General features: G+C 37.8%; 1 protein-coding gene and 4 gene segments (V, D, J or C); all 5 read left to right on the top strand.

The window, feature by feature from the left end:
• The window catches only part of LOC125274624 (polymeric immunoglobulin receptor-like), an 859,185-nt gene that overhangs the window by 595,566 nt on the left and 244,679 nt on the right, over positions 1-18,940 (top strand). The window lies entirely within an intron of this gene.
• Positions 620-1,426, top strand: LOC125274870. The segment is given in 2 exon segments: positions 620-1,004; positions 1,083-1,426. Coding segments are annotated over 2 exon segments (375 nt in total).
• Positions 3,301-4,044, top strand: LOC125274969. The segment is given in 2 exon segments: positions 3,301-3,490; positions 3,550-4,044. Coding segments are annotated over 2 exon segments (369 nt in total).
• Positions 6,845-8,144, top strand: LOC125274839. The segment is given in 2 exon segments: positions 6,845-7,332; positions 7,413-8,144. Coding segments are annotated over 2 exon segments (381 nt in total).
• LOC125274956 lies at positions 14,643-15,420 on the top strand. The segment is given in 2 exon segments: positions 14,643-14,711; positions 14,820-15,420. Coding segments are annotated over 2 exon segments (363 nt in total).

Here is an 18,940-nt window from a genome sequence, read left to right as displayed (position 1 = left end):
AACAATAATCAAACATGCCCAATAAAATTATAATTTAATAAACATAGCATCAATGTAGTGATTTAACCTCAACAAGTAATTTTGACATTTTGCTATTTTCTAGCCAAATTGAATGCTTTTAGCATTCAATAGACTGATAGATGCTCTACATTGATGTAATTTATTTTTATTCCACAGATATAGGTTGATACTTTTTAGTTTTCATCTAAAACCCACATATAAGTGATATCAATGTGAGTGAGTTTAATTAAAATTAAAAATTGTAGTTTTTTTCCTTCTATTAACAATTAGACAGAGTATGACTCATTCAGTGAATTGCTTTCAGTCATTTTATTTCTAAATAATTGTGATGCTATCCAAGTTTCTGGAATAGCAGATGTGATTCTAACCAAATCAACATTGTATGCATTGACTTTCTTTGTATGGAACAAAAGGCACTAACTAACAGATATAATAACAGCTAAGCTCAAAACACCCATAATAAACACTTTACTTTTACTACACCCACACCAATACAGCCTGATTAATTCACTTTGATTTCTGTACTTGGCCAGAATTAGTAATAATTATATTAAATCTAAAACATTGCTGAGAAATAACAAATGAGTAGATTGTTCTATCTGTCTGGTGTTGATTTGATTTGAAGATTTAATGCAATTTGAAATGCATGTATTATTACAGATCCTAAAAATTATTCAGATTCAAAGAAAATTGAATAACAATATTGTTTCAAATCAGTCAGAAATCAGTCAAGAATATTTGAATCCATTTTCTCAGTTCAGTTTTACCACAGTTTTGCCTTTGTATGCAAATTACATGATTTAGGGAGGGTCAGTGTAACAAACTCTAAAAGTACTTGCTATAAAACCAAGTTCTCCGTCATTGCTTGTGTCCTGCAGCTGCAGTGCAACTGAATATCATTATCATTATCATTATCATATTTTACAGTTTTGGGGTGATAATGGAAATGCTACTGTATGGAGTTCTGCTGTTGATTATTTCATGTGAGAAACTCTCAAATTCTTCTCAGTTAAAGGTGCACTGTTCTAACTAAACTAATGTTAATTTTCTTTATCTTTCAGGTGTTAGTGGTCAGTCTTTGACCTCCTCAGATTTTGAGGTGAAAAGACCAGGAGAATCAGTCACTCTGTCCTGCAGTGTGTCTGGAATCTCAATGAGCAGCTACTACATGCACTGGATCCGTCAGAAACCAGGGAGAGGACTGGAGTGGATTGGGTATATAGATAGTGGCACAACTGCATATTATGCTCAGTCTCTACAAGGCCAGTTCTCCATCACAAAAGACACCAGCAAAAACATGCTGTATTTAGAGGTGAAAAGCCTGAAGACTGAAGACACGGCTGTTTATTACTGTGCAAGAGATTCACAGTTACACAAAAGACTGCAGGGCTGAACAAAAACTATTCATGCATGAGATCACTGAAGCAAATTTACTGCAAACATCTTCAAGATTCAAAATCTTACTTGTTGTGATATGTAACATTTCCTCATAAACAACTTCCAAAATCAGTGTGTATAAAGGTGGCCATCAATAGGATAATTTTTCTCTTAAATAAATGTACAAATAAATGGCCAAATAAATTAAATTCAACTGAGCAGGCTATGTTCAGAGTACATCTGTTCAGTTTACAGCTAGTCCTAAAGAGAATAAGCATTTTCATGATTTCCCTCAGGATCTCCCTATGGGTTTTTAGAATGTATTTAATGCGTTTTATTAACTTGAAGAGACAAACATACATTTTGAAGCCATTTTTAAAAAAAAAAAAACCTGTGACAAATGTGTTTACATGCTCAACAAATCAGACAACCATTGTATATAGTTCTTATATACTGTAGCAGCTTGTTAGCAACTTACATTTCAACAGCAGCTTTTAAACAAACTAAGATTTGAAATACAGTGTGACTGTAATTGGCTTTTAATTTGTATTTAATTTAAATGGATTTGATTCAGGCTCAATGTAGTGTTCTTGTGCAGTGTTTTGAAATTCTGACTAAACACCAAGTTAAACCGTAGCTAATGAAGACAGTCGTAGTAAGGTTCATCACTCTTCGTCATTAACATGTTGCAGTGAAAACTGTAATGAAACAATACAACAATATTCAATGTCCATGTCTTGATTAATCATCCAATTATAAATGTCTGTGACAAACAATCACTGCTGTTCTCACTGTAGCAGATATAATGGCTATTAACATCACTGTTAGCTCTTTTTTAACAACTTATTAAACGTCATCTTTTCAACAAAATCCTTACTAATATATAATCTTTAACATGTATAGCATTGCCTCTATGATGGTTTATAGTGGATGCAAAGGATTACTAGTGAGAGCACACCTCATTGTTTTCATGTAGAACCAGGAAGGACACATAACAAATAATACTATTTTTTACAAATGAGGTAGATAAACAGAAAAGTAATTATGAACTTCACATTTTACCTAAGAACATGTATCAACAAAAATAAAGCAGACATTTGAAAGTTAAATTTCTTAAAAGGCAACATGCTCAATATTTATTTCTGATAATTTTCTACTATTTTCTATATGAAAACTTTTATATTGCATTTCCCATTAACTAAAGGTTTTAGAGTGAATCATTGTACTGTAATTTTTTTAGTCTGACTTTACTTTTATTTATGCAAAGTCTGCTGAAGGATGCTTTGCAAATTAAAATGCACTTCTCAGTGTTTTATCAGAGAATTTTTTTAAGACACTCTGGGGAAAAGTGTCCTCAGAATTACCTGTTTTTTAGTTAGCATAATATGTCTGTATGGGCAGTAGGATTTAGAAATACATTATTCATTTATTTTTCATTTTTTATACTATGTCATAACTGACTGCTGTAGACAACCTTCTTACTGTTATTTTAACAAAGTGCAAAAGGTCAGACACTGACTGAGTCTGAGTCAGTCGTCCTCAAACCTGGGAACGAACATAAACTGAGCTGTACTTTCTCTGGGATTGAAGTTGGTGATGCAGTTATTTCATGGATAGGACAGGCTGAAGGGAAAGGGCTCAAGTGGATCTCACATATTTCTGCTCGAAATGGCAGAAGCAAATATTGCTCTTTACCATCTCCAAAGACAAGTGTAAACAGTAAAATGCAGGTGTATCTGGATTTGGATATGGATTTGAATAAAAATTTGGATTGACTAAAAATATATCAATTATTAATTGGTATTTGGTAACCAGCTCCTCTGATCAAGAAAATAAGAAATAAAAAAAAATAAAAAATAGCCTGAAAGTCAGAGAGGCAGACATGGTTACAGAGGTTAATAAGGGCACAGAAAATGTAAATGTACCTTTAGAGGGCAGTCTATGCAAACCAACTTCTCCTAGTTCCCTTTAAAAGAAAAGCCCCAGTCTGTTTATCTCCATACATCCATTTTGACTGTTGCAGCAGGTTCCTCCTTTCATAACATGAACATGAATATTTGGCATTTCATCTGTATGGTGATTGTATTTTTCTGTCAAACAGCGCTTTAATTAATACAAGCTTGTCATTGATTTATGTCTTTTTTTCCACAGGTATCAGTGGTGATGAAATCCGATTAGATCAGTCTCCTGCTGTGATAAAGAGACCTGGAGAAACAGTGAAGACCTCCTGTAAAATATCTGGTTTTACGATGACAGACTACTACATGCACTGGATCAGACAGAGGCCAGGGAAAGCTCTGGAGTGGATTGGGGAAGTTAACTCTGGCTCTGGTAGTGTTACTTATGCAGATACAATGGAAAATCACTTCACACTGAGTGAGGATGTGTCTCAAAGTACACAGTATCTTGAAGCCAAGAGTCTGAGAGAAGAGGACACTGCTGTTTATTACTGTGCTCGACAGACACAGTGACTCCATCTGTTGAAGCAGCTTTACAATAACTGAGAACTAATGAGAAAAAACCATCCATTGGACTATGAATCATATGCTTGCTCTCGTTATCATGATTATGAAGTAATATATACACACACTGATCAGGCATAACATTATAAACCACCTTTCTAAAATTGTGTTGGTCCCCCTTTTGCTGCCAAAACAGCCCTGACCTGTCGAGGCTTGGACTCTACTAGACCCCTGAAGGTGTGCTGTGGTATCTGGCACCAAGATGTTAGCAGCAGATCCTTTAAGTCCTGTAAGTTACGAGGTGGGGCCTTCATGGATCAGACTTGTTTGTTCAGCACATCCCACAGATGCTTGATTGGATTGAGATCTGGGGAATTTGGAGTCAACCCCTCAAACTCGTTGCTGTGCTCCTCAATCCATTCCTAAACCATTTTTGCTTTGTGGCAGGGCTCATTATCCTACTGAAAGAGGCCACAGACACCAGGGAATACCGTTTCCATGAAAGGGTGTACTTGGTCTGCAACTATACTTAGGTAGGTGGTACGTGTCAAAGTAACATCCACATGGATGGCAGGACCCAAGGTTTCCCAGCAGAACATTGCCCAAAGCATCACACTGCCTCCGTTGGCTTGCCTTTGTTGTGGCAAACAAATCAACCCGACTCTACTGCATAAGAGATAAATACGTCTAATTGTCTTTAAAGGTTTTATTTTTTGCAAGAAAGGTCAGACAGGTCATACAGAAACACAAGTAGCTGCAGAGTGTAAGACAAAGAACGAAAGCTTCCCCTCACTTTTATATCTCTAACCTCCAAGCCGAAGCCTCTGTCCTTTTACCATATTAGGAACATCTCTTAGCGGCTGTAATTTTCTTTCACACATTGTTAGCACAAACATGTTTTTAACATACATCTTGCATGTCCCCATACCATATTTTGCTCTTTCTATTTCTAACATCTATGTTAACATTATGTTACTTTAATGTTACTATGTTACCACTTAAGTCAACATCATACCCTGTTCCATAAGGACTTGAAAGCCTTAGTGATCTGAAACAAAAGAAGACGACAACCAGAAGGTGCACAGTAAAATGCTCATGCTTATAATGGGGAGGGAGGGTTGGTTGTGAGCAGTTTGAGCATATACTTACCGAGCAGTAATGCCACATATATATGTCCCATGTCTAATAGGAGAATGGTAGTGATTGGAGCGATTTGACAGCTGACCGCATCAGCTATTCGCAGCACTACGCCTGACTGAACTAACGCTGTGCTCGATTTCCTTTTCACCTGGGCAATTGATGTTATGTATTTATCATTATTGGCTTCTTATTGTTGTTTAATTATGTAATTAGCATGATGCATTCTTACAGTTCCTGGCAAATAAAATGTTATATTTGATTTATTCTGTGTTCTTCTGAAATTGTTATTTCAGCTGATTAAGTTGAATCTGGTGTTACAGCACATTAATGTGCAGAATGAGTCAAACTGAAGGCTCATAAATGAATGGAGCAGCAGACACTTCATCTGAGACCTTTTGATTTCTGTCTATCAATGACTTAGCAGTTTGTATGAATGTGACTTTGTTGTGAGCAAGCAGTTGCAGCCAAAGGTATTAGTTCCCCCTGCATCCTCTGACTATGATCAGACTGGTGATTTTGTGTTCATGAGATCTGTGACCTGTGTGACGACTTGTACAGTTATTAATCAATTTATGGGTGGAATATGAATATAATATTCATAACGTTTTATGAATAATTATATGCGCATTCCAACCCAAGGGGGAATTAACCATATATGGTGAATTAATCACAACGAATTGTAATCATTCACATATATGATCAGTTCTAGTTTAATAATTATGTGAAAGCTATCGGTCCGTCCAGCAAACCGGTAAGTATCCACAGACTATTACGACAGAAATGTTATACTCAGGCCATGAGGATAAATTTCTGTGATAGCATCCAAACGTAAAGCAAGGATATTAGGATCAGAACGTTAAAGTGACTCGGTTGTTGTTAAATGAGCAAGTGAACAAAAGCATGGGTATGACGTGTTTAATATACGGAACGGGTAATACAAAGGTTATACGGATAAATGTACACAAGTAGACATAGATACATACAAAGTGAAAGTAAAAGTCAGAAAGAGAGATAATCAATGAATGGCCAATTCGAACAGTCAACCTTGAAGAGCCAGCAAGGAAACCCAGTATTTAAAATCTTAACAAATACTTGCATGTAGGTTCGTTGTGGTGCTTAGAGTTTCGGAGCGCTCAGTGTGGTGGTTGGTCCTTCAGGAGGTGATCTTCAGCGAAGTTTCAGACGAAGGCTTAACTGGAAGTAAGATGACCGGAAGATAAAGAAGAGAGTCCGTCTCTACGGCAGGAACTTGTGCAGGAAAAACTTGTGCATAGAAAAGACGCGTGTTGTGGTATTTTAAAGACAACAGACCAGAACGCCTTCCTGATAACGTCCTCCAATGATCGCGTTGCAATTTGGCGGTTTCCCGCATCCCTTTGTCCTGTCCATGGTTAATTTATGGTATGTCAAATCGGTGCATTTTCTTCATAGTACTATTAAACATTGAACGATGCATTTGACAGAAATGTAACGTACATGGGTGAATAGCTCGGACTCACAGCTTTACGGAGAGACCAAACTCGACAGGTGTCTCTCATCACATAAAAAAGATACACTTTCTACTCTAATACTATTGTTTAACATGAAAACTAACCTACTACAGTCAATCCTACGATTCTACATTAGTAACACATACATGCAACAAGCACCATAATGGCAGATACATTCATATTTGCAGGTATAATATTTGTGTATACAGTCTTTATGTAGGGCTTTTTTATGTGTGTGTGTGTCTGTGGGTGCGTGCGTGTATTTTCCTTTTTATGACCGTTTGGAATTCGGGCCTGTCTTTCGAAACCCGATCCGTGGTGTTCGCATCTCCTTTGAAGTTACAGAGGAGAGGTTTGGGACTTATCGAAATAGTCATAAAAAAGAGTCTCGTGATCCATTAGTGTCTGCCGGTCCGGAATCAATGTAAGATTTACAAACCAAAGTTTCCGCGAATTGAGACTTAAACACAGTTTATGGTGGGACCTGCTCATCCTTGAGACTGTGCAGACCCTACACCTGGCTGTTTTGAGAATCCGTGTGACATCGGGTCAATAATGAATGACTGAAGAGTAAGTGAACAGGCCTACTAAACAAATATTCAAATTAAAACACAACTAGATTAAAAATCCTTACACCTGCGAACCTCTATATATGCAAATGATTCAGTAGGGAGGATCAGAGTCACTCAGACACTCACAGGACTGTGTTATAAACTGAATCCTCAGTCAGTGTTTATGTTCTGCTGCAGTGCAGATAAATATCTTCTTATTCTCTTCATTTGACAGTTTTATGGTGATAATGGAAATGTTACTTTATGGAGTTCTCCTGATGATTATTTCATGTGAGAATGATTTCACTTCTCCAGATTATTGTTGTCAATTAATTTTTCTAAATCTAACATATTTTTTCTCTGTTTTTCAGCTGTTAGTGGTCAGTCTTTGACCTCTTCAGATTCTGTGGTGAAAAGACCAGGAGAATCAGTCACTCTGTCCTGCAGTGCGTCTGGATTCTCAATGAGCAGCTACTGGATGGCTTGGATCCGTCAGAAACCAGCGAGAGGACTGGAGTGGATTGGGTTTATATATGGCTCAAGTGTATATTATGCTCAGTCTCTACAAGGGCAGTTTTCCATCACCACAGACACCAGCAAAAACATGCTGTATTTAGAGGTGAAAAGCCTGAAGACTGAAGACACAGCTGTTTATTACTGTGCAAGAGAGTCACGGTTACACAATAGACTGCAGGGCTGAACAAAAACTATTCATGCATGAAATCACTGAAGCAATTACTGCAAATTTACCCACAATTCAACACATTACTTGTTTAGAAAACATTTTAATACTTCTGTATAAACAACGTCCCAAATGAAAGTATGAATTTCTGGGCTGGTAATAAGGAAGGTCAAAAAGATAATAGATTCAGAGTTTGGAGGAATGATCATTGAGTGAGATTCATAACCTGAAGTGAGTGTACTGTACATAAGCACCTGCTAAATGAATCTGAAAATAATAGGCTGTTGTTTGATTCAGACTCAACAATATTCAATCATGCCAAATCTGATTAAGTGAATTAGTACACTGCAGTGGCAAATATCATCTACAATGAGCAAGATATAGGGTTGTTTTTTTTTCTTCTTTTCTTTTGGTCTGACCCTCCTTTTATTGATATGAAATCTGCTGGAGGATGGGCTATGCAAATTAAAATGTACTTTTCATATTTGTCTCCTTTTAAGTGTTTTGTCATTGAGATTTTTAACAAAAACTGCTGCAAAAATGGTCATCAGAATTACTTGTTTCATAAGCATACTCGTCTCTATGGACAGTAAGTAAGATTTATTTTTAAACAATCCGGTGTATTTATATTTTATTAATTTTCATCTCTTTGCTGTCAAGTCATGTCTATTTTTCACTTTATTGCTAAAACTCAAGTGTCTCATAAATGATAATATCTTTTATTTTAACAGTGTGCAAAAGTCAGACACTGACTGAGTCTGAGTCAGTCGTCCTCAAACCTGGGAACGAACATAAACTGACCTGTACTTTCTCTGGATTGAAGTTGGTGATGCAGTCATTTCATGGATCAGACAGGCTGAAGGGAAAGGGCTCGAGTGGATCTCATATATTTCTGCTCCAAGCGGCAGTAGCAAATATTACTCTAAAACTGTTGAAGGACGATTCACCATCTCCAGAGACAACAGTAAAATGCAGGTGTATCTGCACATGACAAATCTACAGGCTGAGGACACTGCTGTTTATTAATGTGCCCGAAAAACACAGTAACACAAGAGGCTGCAATCCATCCCTCATTAATAAATGTCAACTTTAAAGCATATATAAAAAAATTAAAAAAGGCATGTATTCACTCATCTCATCTCTATGATCAGTGTTCACACCAAAAACACTTTAAAAAAAAACTAAAAAAAACTATTTTTTTTCCTTATATTGTATGTTTTTTCTGGAATGTGTAAAGTTTTCATGATTCTGGGATTGGATAAGGATTTGGATCAACTAAAATGTATCCACTTAAATTTGCTCTGTAATTATCTACTAGTATATGAAAAGTAACAAACAATACGTTGAAAGGCAGACATGGAGGTTAATAAGGACACAGAAAATGTAAATGTGCCTTTAGAGGGCAGTCTATGCAAATCTACTTCTTGTCCCTTTTAAAAGCCCTACTCTATTCATCTACAGACACAAAACTTGTTTGACTTTCCTGCATCAGGTTCCTCTTTTCATAACATGGCAATGGATATTGTGTCTAAACTGGGTTTTATCGTCATGTTTGCTCTCACAGAATGTAAGAAGGGCTTTTGAAAACCTGTTGACAATCAGACTTATTCATGTGTACTGTTGTAAATGTTAATGTTGAACTGTTCATTTTTCAGTCTGTTGGTGTCAGACACTGACTAAGTCTGAGTCAGCGGTCATTAAACCTGGAGGATCTCACAGACTTACCTGTACAGCCTCTGGATTTAGCGGTGACCCGAGCTTGTCTTGGATCAGACAGGCAGCAGGAGGAGGTCTGGAGTGGCTGGCATACATCTCATCTGGCAGTGGCTCTATATACTACTCTCAGTCTGTTCAGGGACGGTTCACCATCTCCAGAGACAACAGCAAGAAACAGATGTATCTGCAGATGAATAATATGAAGAATGAAGACACTGCTGTATATTATTGTGCAAGAGAGCCACAGTGACAAATACAACTACAGTACTGCACAAAATCTGAAAACAACAAACAGACGTGTCTGTATTTATTTATATATATATAATCCACCGGAGCATCATCTGAGCAATTATAGTAAAATTGTTAGTTCAAAACAATACTGTAGAAAAATATTTTTCATAGGTATGTCTTGAACTACTATAGTCAACAACACCCTTTATATATGTAAATAAAACATCTCATTCATGATTATATTATCACTCATGTGTTGCATTTACACATTTACATTTATTAGCAGGTGCTTTTATCCAAAGTGACTTATAAGAGAGGAACAAAGCAATTTGTTAAGGATTCAACAATATTTGTAATATACAATGGCAGGTTTATTTGACAACCAGATTTATTTGAGATTAGTAAGCAAGCTAGAGAAGAGAATACATACAGAGATATTTTGTATTATTGATTCTTGAAATATGACACTTAAAATGACAGTTCACCTAAAAATAAAAACTTTTCCTTTAGTTTATTTTTTCCAGTTTTAATCCAAACAAATAATTTAAGCCATGAGTCATAAAACTATGGATGTAAACTATATCTAGTTTTATGACTCATGGCTTAAATTATTTGTTTGGATTAAAACTGGACAAAATAAACTAAAGGAATAGTTTTTATTTTGGGGTAAACTGTCATTTTACATAGAGGATGGGTTTATTCCTTGTTCCCTTTCCTTCAAAGGATCCTGAACGCCAGCCAAGAGTGACCATAGAAGATCGGCTCTGGATGGCCAGGCAGGAGGGCCGCTCACTGGAGAAATACGTCGAGGAATTTGCTGAGCTGTCTTCTCAGGTGAGCTGGCCCGATGCTGTTTTAAATTTCTGTTTTCTGAGGGGTTTGGACAAGAATACGATTCGCTTCTGTGAACCTGAATGCCTCTATTCCCTTGTCGAAATTATTAATCTGGTTCTATTCCTTAATGGTTCCGAATTTGAAATTGAAGAGGTTCACAGGCAATCGTATTCCCCTCGTCCATCTCCCTCAGAAACAATGGTGGCCGGGCCAGTTCACCAGCCACCAACTTCCTCCACCTATCGCTCCAGTGGGTGTGCACCAGGGATTCAGCCTAACCCTCAAACCATGCCACCCAAGAGGAGGAAGTCTAGACGGCAAAAGAAGCCTGCCTTTGCTCCTGCCTGTGCAGAACCTGCTCAAGTCTCCACAAAGCCCTCTCCAGCCTCCTCTGAGCCCTCTCCAGTCTCGGCCGAGCCTGCTCCAATCTCCTATGAGCCTGCTCCAGCAGTCGCCACCAAGCCCTCTGCTCCAGCCACCGCCGCCAAGCAAGCCTCTCCAATCTCCACTGAGCCCTCTCCAGTACCAGTGGGGATTTTAATCGCGTTTGAGGGGATGGACTGGACCCCTTTTCCAGCCCCCTCCGCTCCAGTAGCCGCCGAGACAGTATCTCCAGTCTCAGCCGCCGAGCCAGTATCTCCAGTCTCCACCGAGCCAGTATCTCCTGACCTCTCCGAGCAAGCAGCGCCAGTCTCCGCCGAGTAAGCAGCGCCAGTCTCCACCGAGCAAGCAGCGCCAGTCTCCGCCGAGCAAGCAGTGCCAGTCTCCGCCAAGCAAGCAGCTCCTGCCCTCGCCGAACCCGCTCCATGCCCCTTTGAGCCCGCTCCAGTAGCCCACGAACCCACTTCAGCCTACAAGCCCACTCCATGCCACGGACCAGTTGAGCCAACCCTAAAACTCCCCAAGTATTTTTGGGTGGGGGCCCAGTACCTGTGGGTGGGGAACTCCTGGGCGGGGTTTCGGGGCCGCCAGAGCCCACCAGGGCTCCAGATCCGTCGCCTGACCCACCATGGCCTGCTGCAGCTCCTGATCCACCATGGCCTGCTGCAGCTCCTGACCCACCATGGCCTGCTGCAGCTCCTGATCCACCATGGCCTGCTGCAGCTCCTGATCCACCATGGCCTGCCAAGACCCCTGACCCGCCGTGGCCGCCCACGGCCTCTGACCCGCCATAGCTGCCTTCAGCCCCTGACCAGCCATGGCCTGCCAAGACCCCTGACCCGTCGTGGCCGCCCACGGCCTCTGACCTGCCATGGCTGCCTTCGGCCCCTGACCCGCCATGGTCGTCCACGACCTCGGATCCGCCCTGGAGACCTCAGTGTCCGTCCGCTCCTCTCCCTGCACCTGGGTGAGGTCACCTGGGTGAGGTCTCCAGGGCGCCCACCCCCCCTCCCGGTTGTTTCATCTACGGCGTGAGGACGCGCCTACCGGGGGAGGTACTGTCACAGTTCCCTCGTCTCCTGAACTCCATTTACCATTATCCTCCTGTTCTCCACACCTGCACTCACTTCCCTCATCATCTCCCCATCATCACAGACCATCATCACCTGGACTCCCTCATCTACACTGCCTTTTTATTGGACTCACTCCCTTCACTCCTTGTCCGTTCTTAATGTTGTATTATGCGTGTATGTGACTTATCTCCTTCTTTGTTATTAAAAACCCATCAGTGTGGATCTCTGTGTACGCCTCATCTCTCCAGCATACACCAGCTCTAACACATGAAGTGTGTTAAATATTACATTAAGTCAGGGTTTCCCAAACTGGTGTTTGTGAGCTTAATTAAAAGCTAAAAAAAATTAACACTTAAAATAAAGAATTTTAAAATAAAAAAAAAATCACAATAAAACACTTACTAAAAAAGATTTTAAAAATTGTTTACCTCCATGTCATGTGACCATTCACTGACATCAGAGAACTGTGAACTTAATTTTATAATTATTATTAACTTAAAATCTCAGGAGGTTCAGCTGACAAAAAAAGTCGGGGAATCCCTGCATTGCATGTTAATATGAAATGATGTGAATTTGTACATTTTAATGTGTAAAGACAAATTTTTTGAAAGACAAAAGCCTTTTAAAGACAATAATACATGGTTAAATGACTGAGTGAGTGATAATTCAAGTAATAATTAAAGGGATAGTTCACCCAAAAATTAAAATTATCCCATAGCCTAAAAATAAAGTGTTACCAAAATGTCTTTTACGTATCAACAAAATAATAATGCATAAGTAATTGAAAGACTGTATAAATTACGCTAAGTAAATGTGGACTAAACACACTCATGACAGAAATAAAGTAGTCAGGTTGATACAGCCATATTTTGTATTGTTTAAGACTTGAATAAGTTATTATATAACTTATTCATTATTATGTATATATATATATATATATATATATTTTTTTTTTTTTTTTTTTTTTTTTTTTTTTTTTTTTTTTTTGCATGGAACTGCATTGGTCTTAGAGGAAGATGAATCTGAGTTATATTATTCTATTTGTACTGGTTTCATGTAAGTTTAAATCTGCTTACGATCTCATTAAGCAGCTTTCAAAATATGAATATTTAAAACCAATGCTGTTTTAATTCTGTGAACATTTTGTCTTAGTTCCAGATGCACATGGTCAATCACTGACCTCTTCTGGCTCTGAAGTAAAGAAACCTGGAGAATCAGTCATACTATCTTGTGTGGTTTCTGGACTCTCCCTTAGCTGGCTGCACTGGATCCGTCAGAAACCAGGGAGAGGACTGGAGTGGATCGGCCGTATTGACGATGGCACTGGAACTATTTATGCTCAGTCTCTATAAGGCCAGTTCTCCATCACAAAAGACACCAGCAAAAACATGCTGTATTTAGAGGTGAAAAGCCTGAAGACTGAAGACACAGCTGTTTATTACTGTGCAAGACAGTCACAGTTAGACAAAAGACTGCAGGGCTGAACAAAAACTATTCATGTGATCTCTGATGGCCCAAGAGCAATTTTCCCTCAAATTCAACAAACTACTTCAATGATTTTTACTTTATTAAAATATGGTTTTAAATCTGTAACATACTTCTTAATGGAGGTCTTTCTTAATGAACAACAAACATTATAGGCATATTGAATTCATGCAGACAAAGTGATCTTGTTTGTCTTGTTTTTGTTGTTTCGCTCTGAGTGTTTTAGTAACTGGTGTAAACTAAATAATACAATCTGAAAATCTCTCATATAGAATCTTTTCTTTTCACAAAAATGTAAGGATATATACTTTGAGAACAAAATGTTGAATTCATGCTAGAAATAACAAATTAAAATGCAGTTCTAAGGCATTCTGATGTGTGATTTTTAACAACTGATAAGTTACATGTTACATTCACATTCTTAATATCTTTAAATGAAGATCTTTTGAACAGGTTTTCAGACTAAACAGTGTAAAAATCATGAATAAATAAATAAATAAGCTTTTGGAAAAGCTATATAAACTTGTTTGTGACTTTCCTGCATCAGGTTCCTCTTTTCATAACATGGCAATGGATATTGTGTCTAAACTGGGTTTTATCTTCATGTTTGCTCTCACAGAATGTAAGAAGAGCTTTTGAAAACCTGTTGACAATCAGACTTATTCATGTGTACTGTTGTAAATGTTAATGTTGAACTGTTCATTTTTCAGTCTGTTGCTGTCACTGACTGAGTCTGAGTCAGGCTACTTTGGGTGTCTTGTTCATCATATTTATTTTCATATAAAAGCAACAGAATTAGGAGTCTGATCCACTATTTGTGCTACTAAATGTGAGAACAATGACCCAGTGGTGGAAAAGGGCTGATCTGTGTTTGCCTGTATGCATTCAACTACAGCACACTGAAGCTCTACAACTTTGCTACAGTCCTTTATTCACTTTCACATGAATGTAACACAACGTCACATCTGTTTTTAATGGAACTCAGATGAGGTTATATACTCATGCCTTCTTTGAAAAATAATCACATTTATTCATGTCGCAGAAGGACAATATTATATCCATATTAAGATGTGGAACAATTGTCCATGAAATGAACCTCAATGGCCTCAAGGTCTAGTTTTGCTAATTCAGGGTTTCAATGCAAATGATCTGATGTTCGTTCCATATTTAAACAACTACACTGTTGAGTGGAGGACTCATCACCAGTTCAGCCTTGACATAAATCATGTTCACTTCATATCTCTTGCTGTTGCTGGCTGCAGTGTCTTGTAAGTATAGGACAAAAATAAGCATTAAGACAAAAAAAAAAAAAAAAAAAAAAAAATTCTTGTAAATACATAATTCTGATTATTTGTACATTTTATGTTTATCCACAGGTATTGACTCTCAGGTTGTGCTCACACAGTCTGAACAGTCAGTAGTTGTGACTCCAGGTGGTTCCCACAAACTGACCTGTGCCTGCAGTGGATTCACTCTTAGTAGCACTTACATGCACTGGATCCGTCAGGCACCTGGAAAAGGACTTGAATGGATTATTTATTATTATTCAGATTCTATTAAGAGCTCAGCTCAGTCAGTGCAGGGCAGGTTCACAGCATCTAAGGACAGCTCTAATTTCTATCTGCACATGAATCAGCTGAAGACTGAAGACACTGCTGTGTATTACTGTGCAACAGATACACTGTGGAAATACTAATACAGACAGCTGTTCAAAAACTCATCATGAGGTGGACATGGTTGAGCTGATAAAGGGGAAGATGATATAAAGTGATATAAGTGATAAGGCCGATCTAAAATGTTTTGAATATGCATACATTTAAATACAATAAAAAAAATCATGCTGCTAAAATGATTCTTTACTTTGAATCATACTGACTTACGGAAGCCCAAAACAATCCGGCCATGGATATATATATTGTTTTCTCGTGATCTCGAGATAACAAAAGTTGTTTTCTCAAGATCCCAACTTAATTTTCTCATCATCTCGACATAAAAGTTCTTTTTACAGTGATTGATTCTGAAACACACTGCACCAGAGTCTACTGTTGCTATAGTATTGAACAAATTTCACGCGCACCAGATCTTAATACTTAAGATCCGCGCGCTTAATACTTAAGTCTACAATAAATAAATAAATATAAGCTAATCAATCACTGTTCAATCCATGTACGCTAAACATTATATTTGTGTAATTAACGTTTAAATAATCAACAAAGCATTCAACATCTCAAGCGCAGGCGGAGTGCATTCAGAAGGATGCTAGATTATTCTATAACTATTCTAAAATCTTTTAGTGCTGCTTGGATTAAACCCACTTTATTTCCGTTTGAAATAAAATTATATTACATCATTTGTTTGTTATTTTTATTCGTCATGTAGGATAGGCTGTGAAATCATGTAGACGTTAAACCGTCTTCCTCCTCCTAGCTCTTCCATTTAAAAAGAGGTGCAATATTCCAGATTTCCAAAAAAAAAAAAAAAAAAAACTGTTTGAGTTTATGTATGTGTGTATGGTTTCCTACAAAGAAAAGTAGAAAATACAATAGGTTACAAACTACTGAATTAAATGATAGGCCGCTACACATTGTCACAGACACGCCAGGCTCTGCACCCAGCCAATCACAGCGCACTCCTTCAGCAGAGTATTAATCACACGCACCTGACACTCATCACCAGCCCAATCAGCGACTCTACTAAAGACGCTCACATTCAGTCAGTGATTGTCCGGTCTTGTTAACGCATAACCTGAATGCTTACTTTACGGACTACATACCTGTCTCTGTTGTGTTTCTTAGATCCAGTCCTCCGTGAGTGTATCTGCTCCAAACCTCCTCGTCTACTTCAAATCTGGTGTGAGGATCAAGTCAAGTAACTCTGTCTTGATATATACTCTGTCTGGGAAGTGCCACTGCTACACGTATTCCTGCATTCATCGTATCTGGTGTGAAGATCAAGTCAAGTATAACTGTCTTGATATTATCCGTCCTGTCTGGCAACGTCATCTGCTTACTGCTCTGGTTGTCTCAAACACCATTAACCGTATCTGTCTCCGACCCCTCTGTACTGTAACACACATCTTTACATAGATTTATAAGTCATATTTCTTTTCAATATACATTGAGTGACAGTGAGGTAACTAACACTGAAACTGCAATGATTTAAATGGCGTCTTATTGATACACAATAAGGTGCAAAGAAAATACTATACAGGGACATCAAAATTAGTTTTAATAAGCAATAAGTTTCACACCGAACACTTCATGAGTCATCTAGCTGTCAGAATGTAACAATGAGTTACACTTTCAAGCAAAATAATTATATTCAAGCATTTAACAATAGTTAAGTTAATTGCTTAACGCACACAATACTTCACAAAATAAAGTGATCATGAAGAAGTAAGATCTACACTCTCTCTGTCCGAAACTCGTACAATCTGGGTCAATATAAACTAGCACAGTAAGGTGGATATACTGTACTGCACCCCATAAGTTATATTTGGTGCTATACTTCCACCTGTTGGCACATTTGTGTAACTTAGAGCAGAGATTAAGCCGTGATAAGGAGAAAACAACTTTTGTTATCTCTGATCATGAGAAAATATTAAGTCATGATCACGAGAAAACAAATACAAAGTTCTGTAATGAAACTCTAGATGTGCAGGCTACTAGGTCCTTAAGTCAACCTGCTTGTAATCACATAATTATCTTAGGACACAGGTGATTGCTTCCTGTATTAGTAGCCAATGAGCTTGCATGCTCAATCTTCAAATACATGAGAAGCATTTGCAATAACAGTTGCAGCGCGCTTCCAGAAACCCTCCACCTTCCCCAGCTCCACCGGTATAGATCAGCTATGGGTAATTCATGTACGCTATATTGTACAGAAGCAGCATGTCTTACTTGCTCACAGTAGCGTGTCTTGTATGTATTGGCAGTAGCAATAATCAAATAAAAGCGTAGCAGATCTATTCCACCAAGACCAAACATACAACATTGTCATACCCTTTACCATGCCAAGCACTGACCCACTAGCATGTGGGTCAGTAATTAAAGGGTAGAATGTTTTCAAAGGTTTAAAACACTGTCTAATAAATCCAGTCAAGTTGCTCCGATCATTTGCTTTAAACAGTGAATTCTGTCATCATCTACTCACATCCTGTGGAACAAAATGTCAAACATGCTTCATACAAAAGAAATACAAGGTAATAACAATTTTGCTATTTGGCAATACAGTATGTAGGGTTGAGGTTTGAACCTTTGTCCCCTTTCTAAACAAATGTTGAACCTCTAGACCAGTGGTTCTCAAACCTGTCCTGGAGTCACCTACCAACAGCCCTACACATTTCCTTTGTATCCCTATATCTGACACACCCATTTCAGGTCTTGCAGTCTCTACTAATGAGCTCATGAGTTGAATCAGGTGTGATAGATGAGGGAAACATACAAAATGTGTAGAGCTGGTGGTTCTCCAGGACAGGTCTGAGAACCACTGCTCTAGACACTTGCCTTACAATATAGTGTTTTGTTTTTCCCCTTTGGTTTTGTCTGAATCTCTTGGAAATCTATTTCTAACTGACTAAAGCCCCGATCTATATAGACAATATGGACAGACTCTCGGAGTGTGTAACTTATGACAACAATTTTATCAAAACTGAGCCAAGAAATTTAGATACTTTAAATCACTTGAAGAAAATGTGGTAAAATTGTTGAGTTGGGTCATTCTACAGAAACGTCCACTTTTGGTATGACAAAATGTCTTAAAATGTATTTCTTTTTTTAACATTTAAACTTAGACCACATTATTATTTTACACTTGGACTTTATGAATACACATAAATGACAGCTTAATGATTTTTTATTTTTTTTGTACATTTATTTAAATACTGCATGTCCCCTCTTTTTGTCACTGGTGTTACCTTACTTCTCTGGCATTTTTAAACATTTTTATGAAATATTATTTCTCTTTTTTTTTCAGCACATGCAGTCAGAGTTACAGAATAATAATGATAATGCAAAAAATAAGGAGATTGTGTGTTATTTATTTTAATCAGGTTTGTTAAAAGTGTGATTGAATGATGTTAATTCAATTGCGCAACCATGTATTTGCTATAACAATAAAAAATATTTGAAAAAACAATAATAAACAAGTAATGATACAATCCTTTACATCTTAATTCTTGAGTGTAGCAGAATTCAATGAATATAAAATTATTATCATGTCACATATGACATTTTATTTAATGTGACAGACAAAAAACAGTAACACCAGTGACACAATGAATCACCAGTGACATATACATAAGACCAAAGATCCTTAATTTTTCAACTATAATTAAGTAGTTTGGACTAAATTTTTACATTTGGTGTACAATAAAAGACTGTCATTGACACTTAGTGAAAGCAGTCAGTAAAAGATTATAAACAACATTTTAAAACTGTCTGTAAAGTCGCTGCACTGAATTTAGCCAAATCCCCTTAATTTAGCCATATCTGACCAA

Source organism: Megalobrama amblycephala, linkage group LG1 (assembly GCF_018812025.1).
Source record: "Megalobrama amblycephala isolate DHTTF-2021 linkage group LG1, ASM1881202v1, whole genome shotgun sequence".
Classification (NCBI taxonomy): Eukaryota; Metazoa; Chordata; class Actinopteri; order Cypriniformes; family Xenocyprididae; genus Megalobrama; species Megalobrama amblycephala.
Note: the sequence above shows the minus strand (reverse complement) of the source record. Positions and strands in the feature narration are given on the sequence as shown.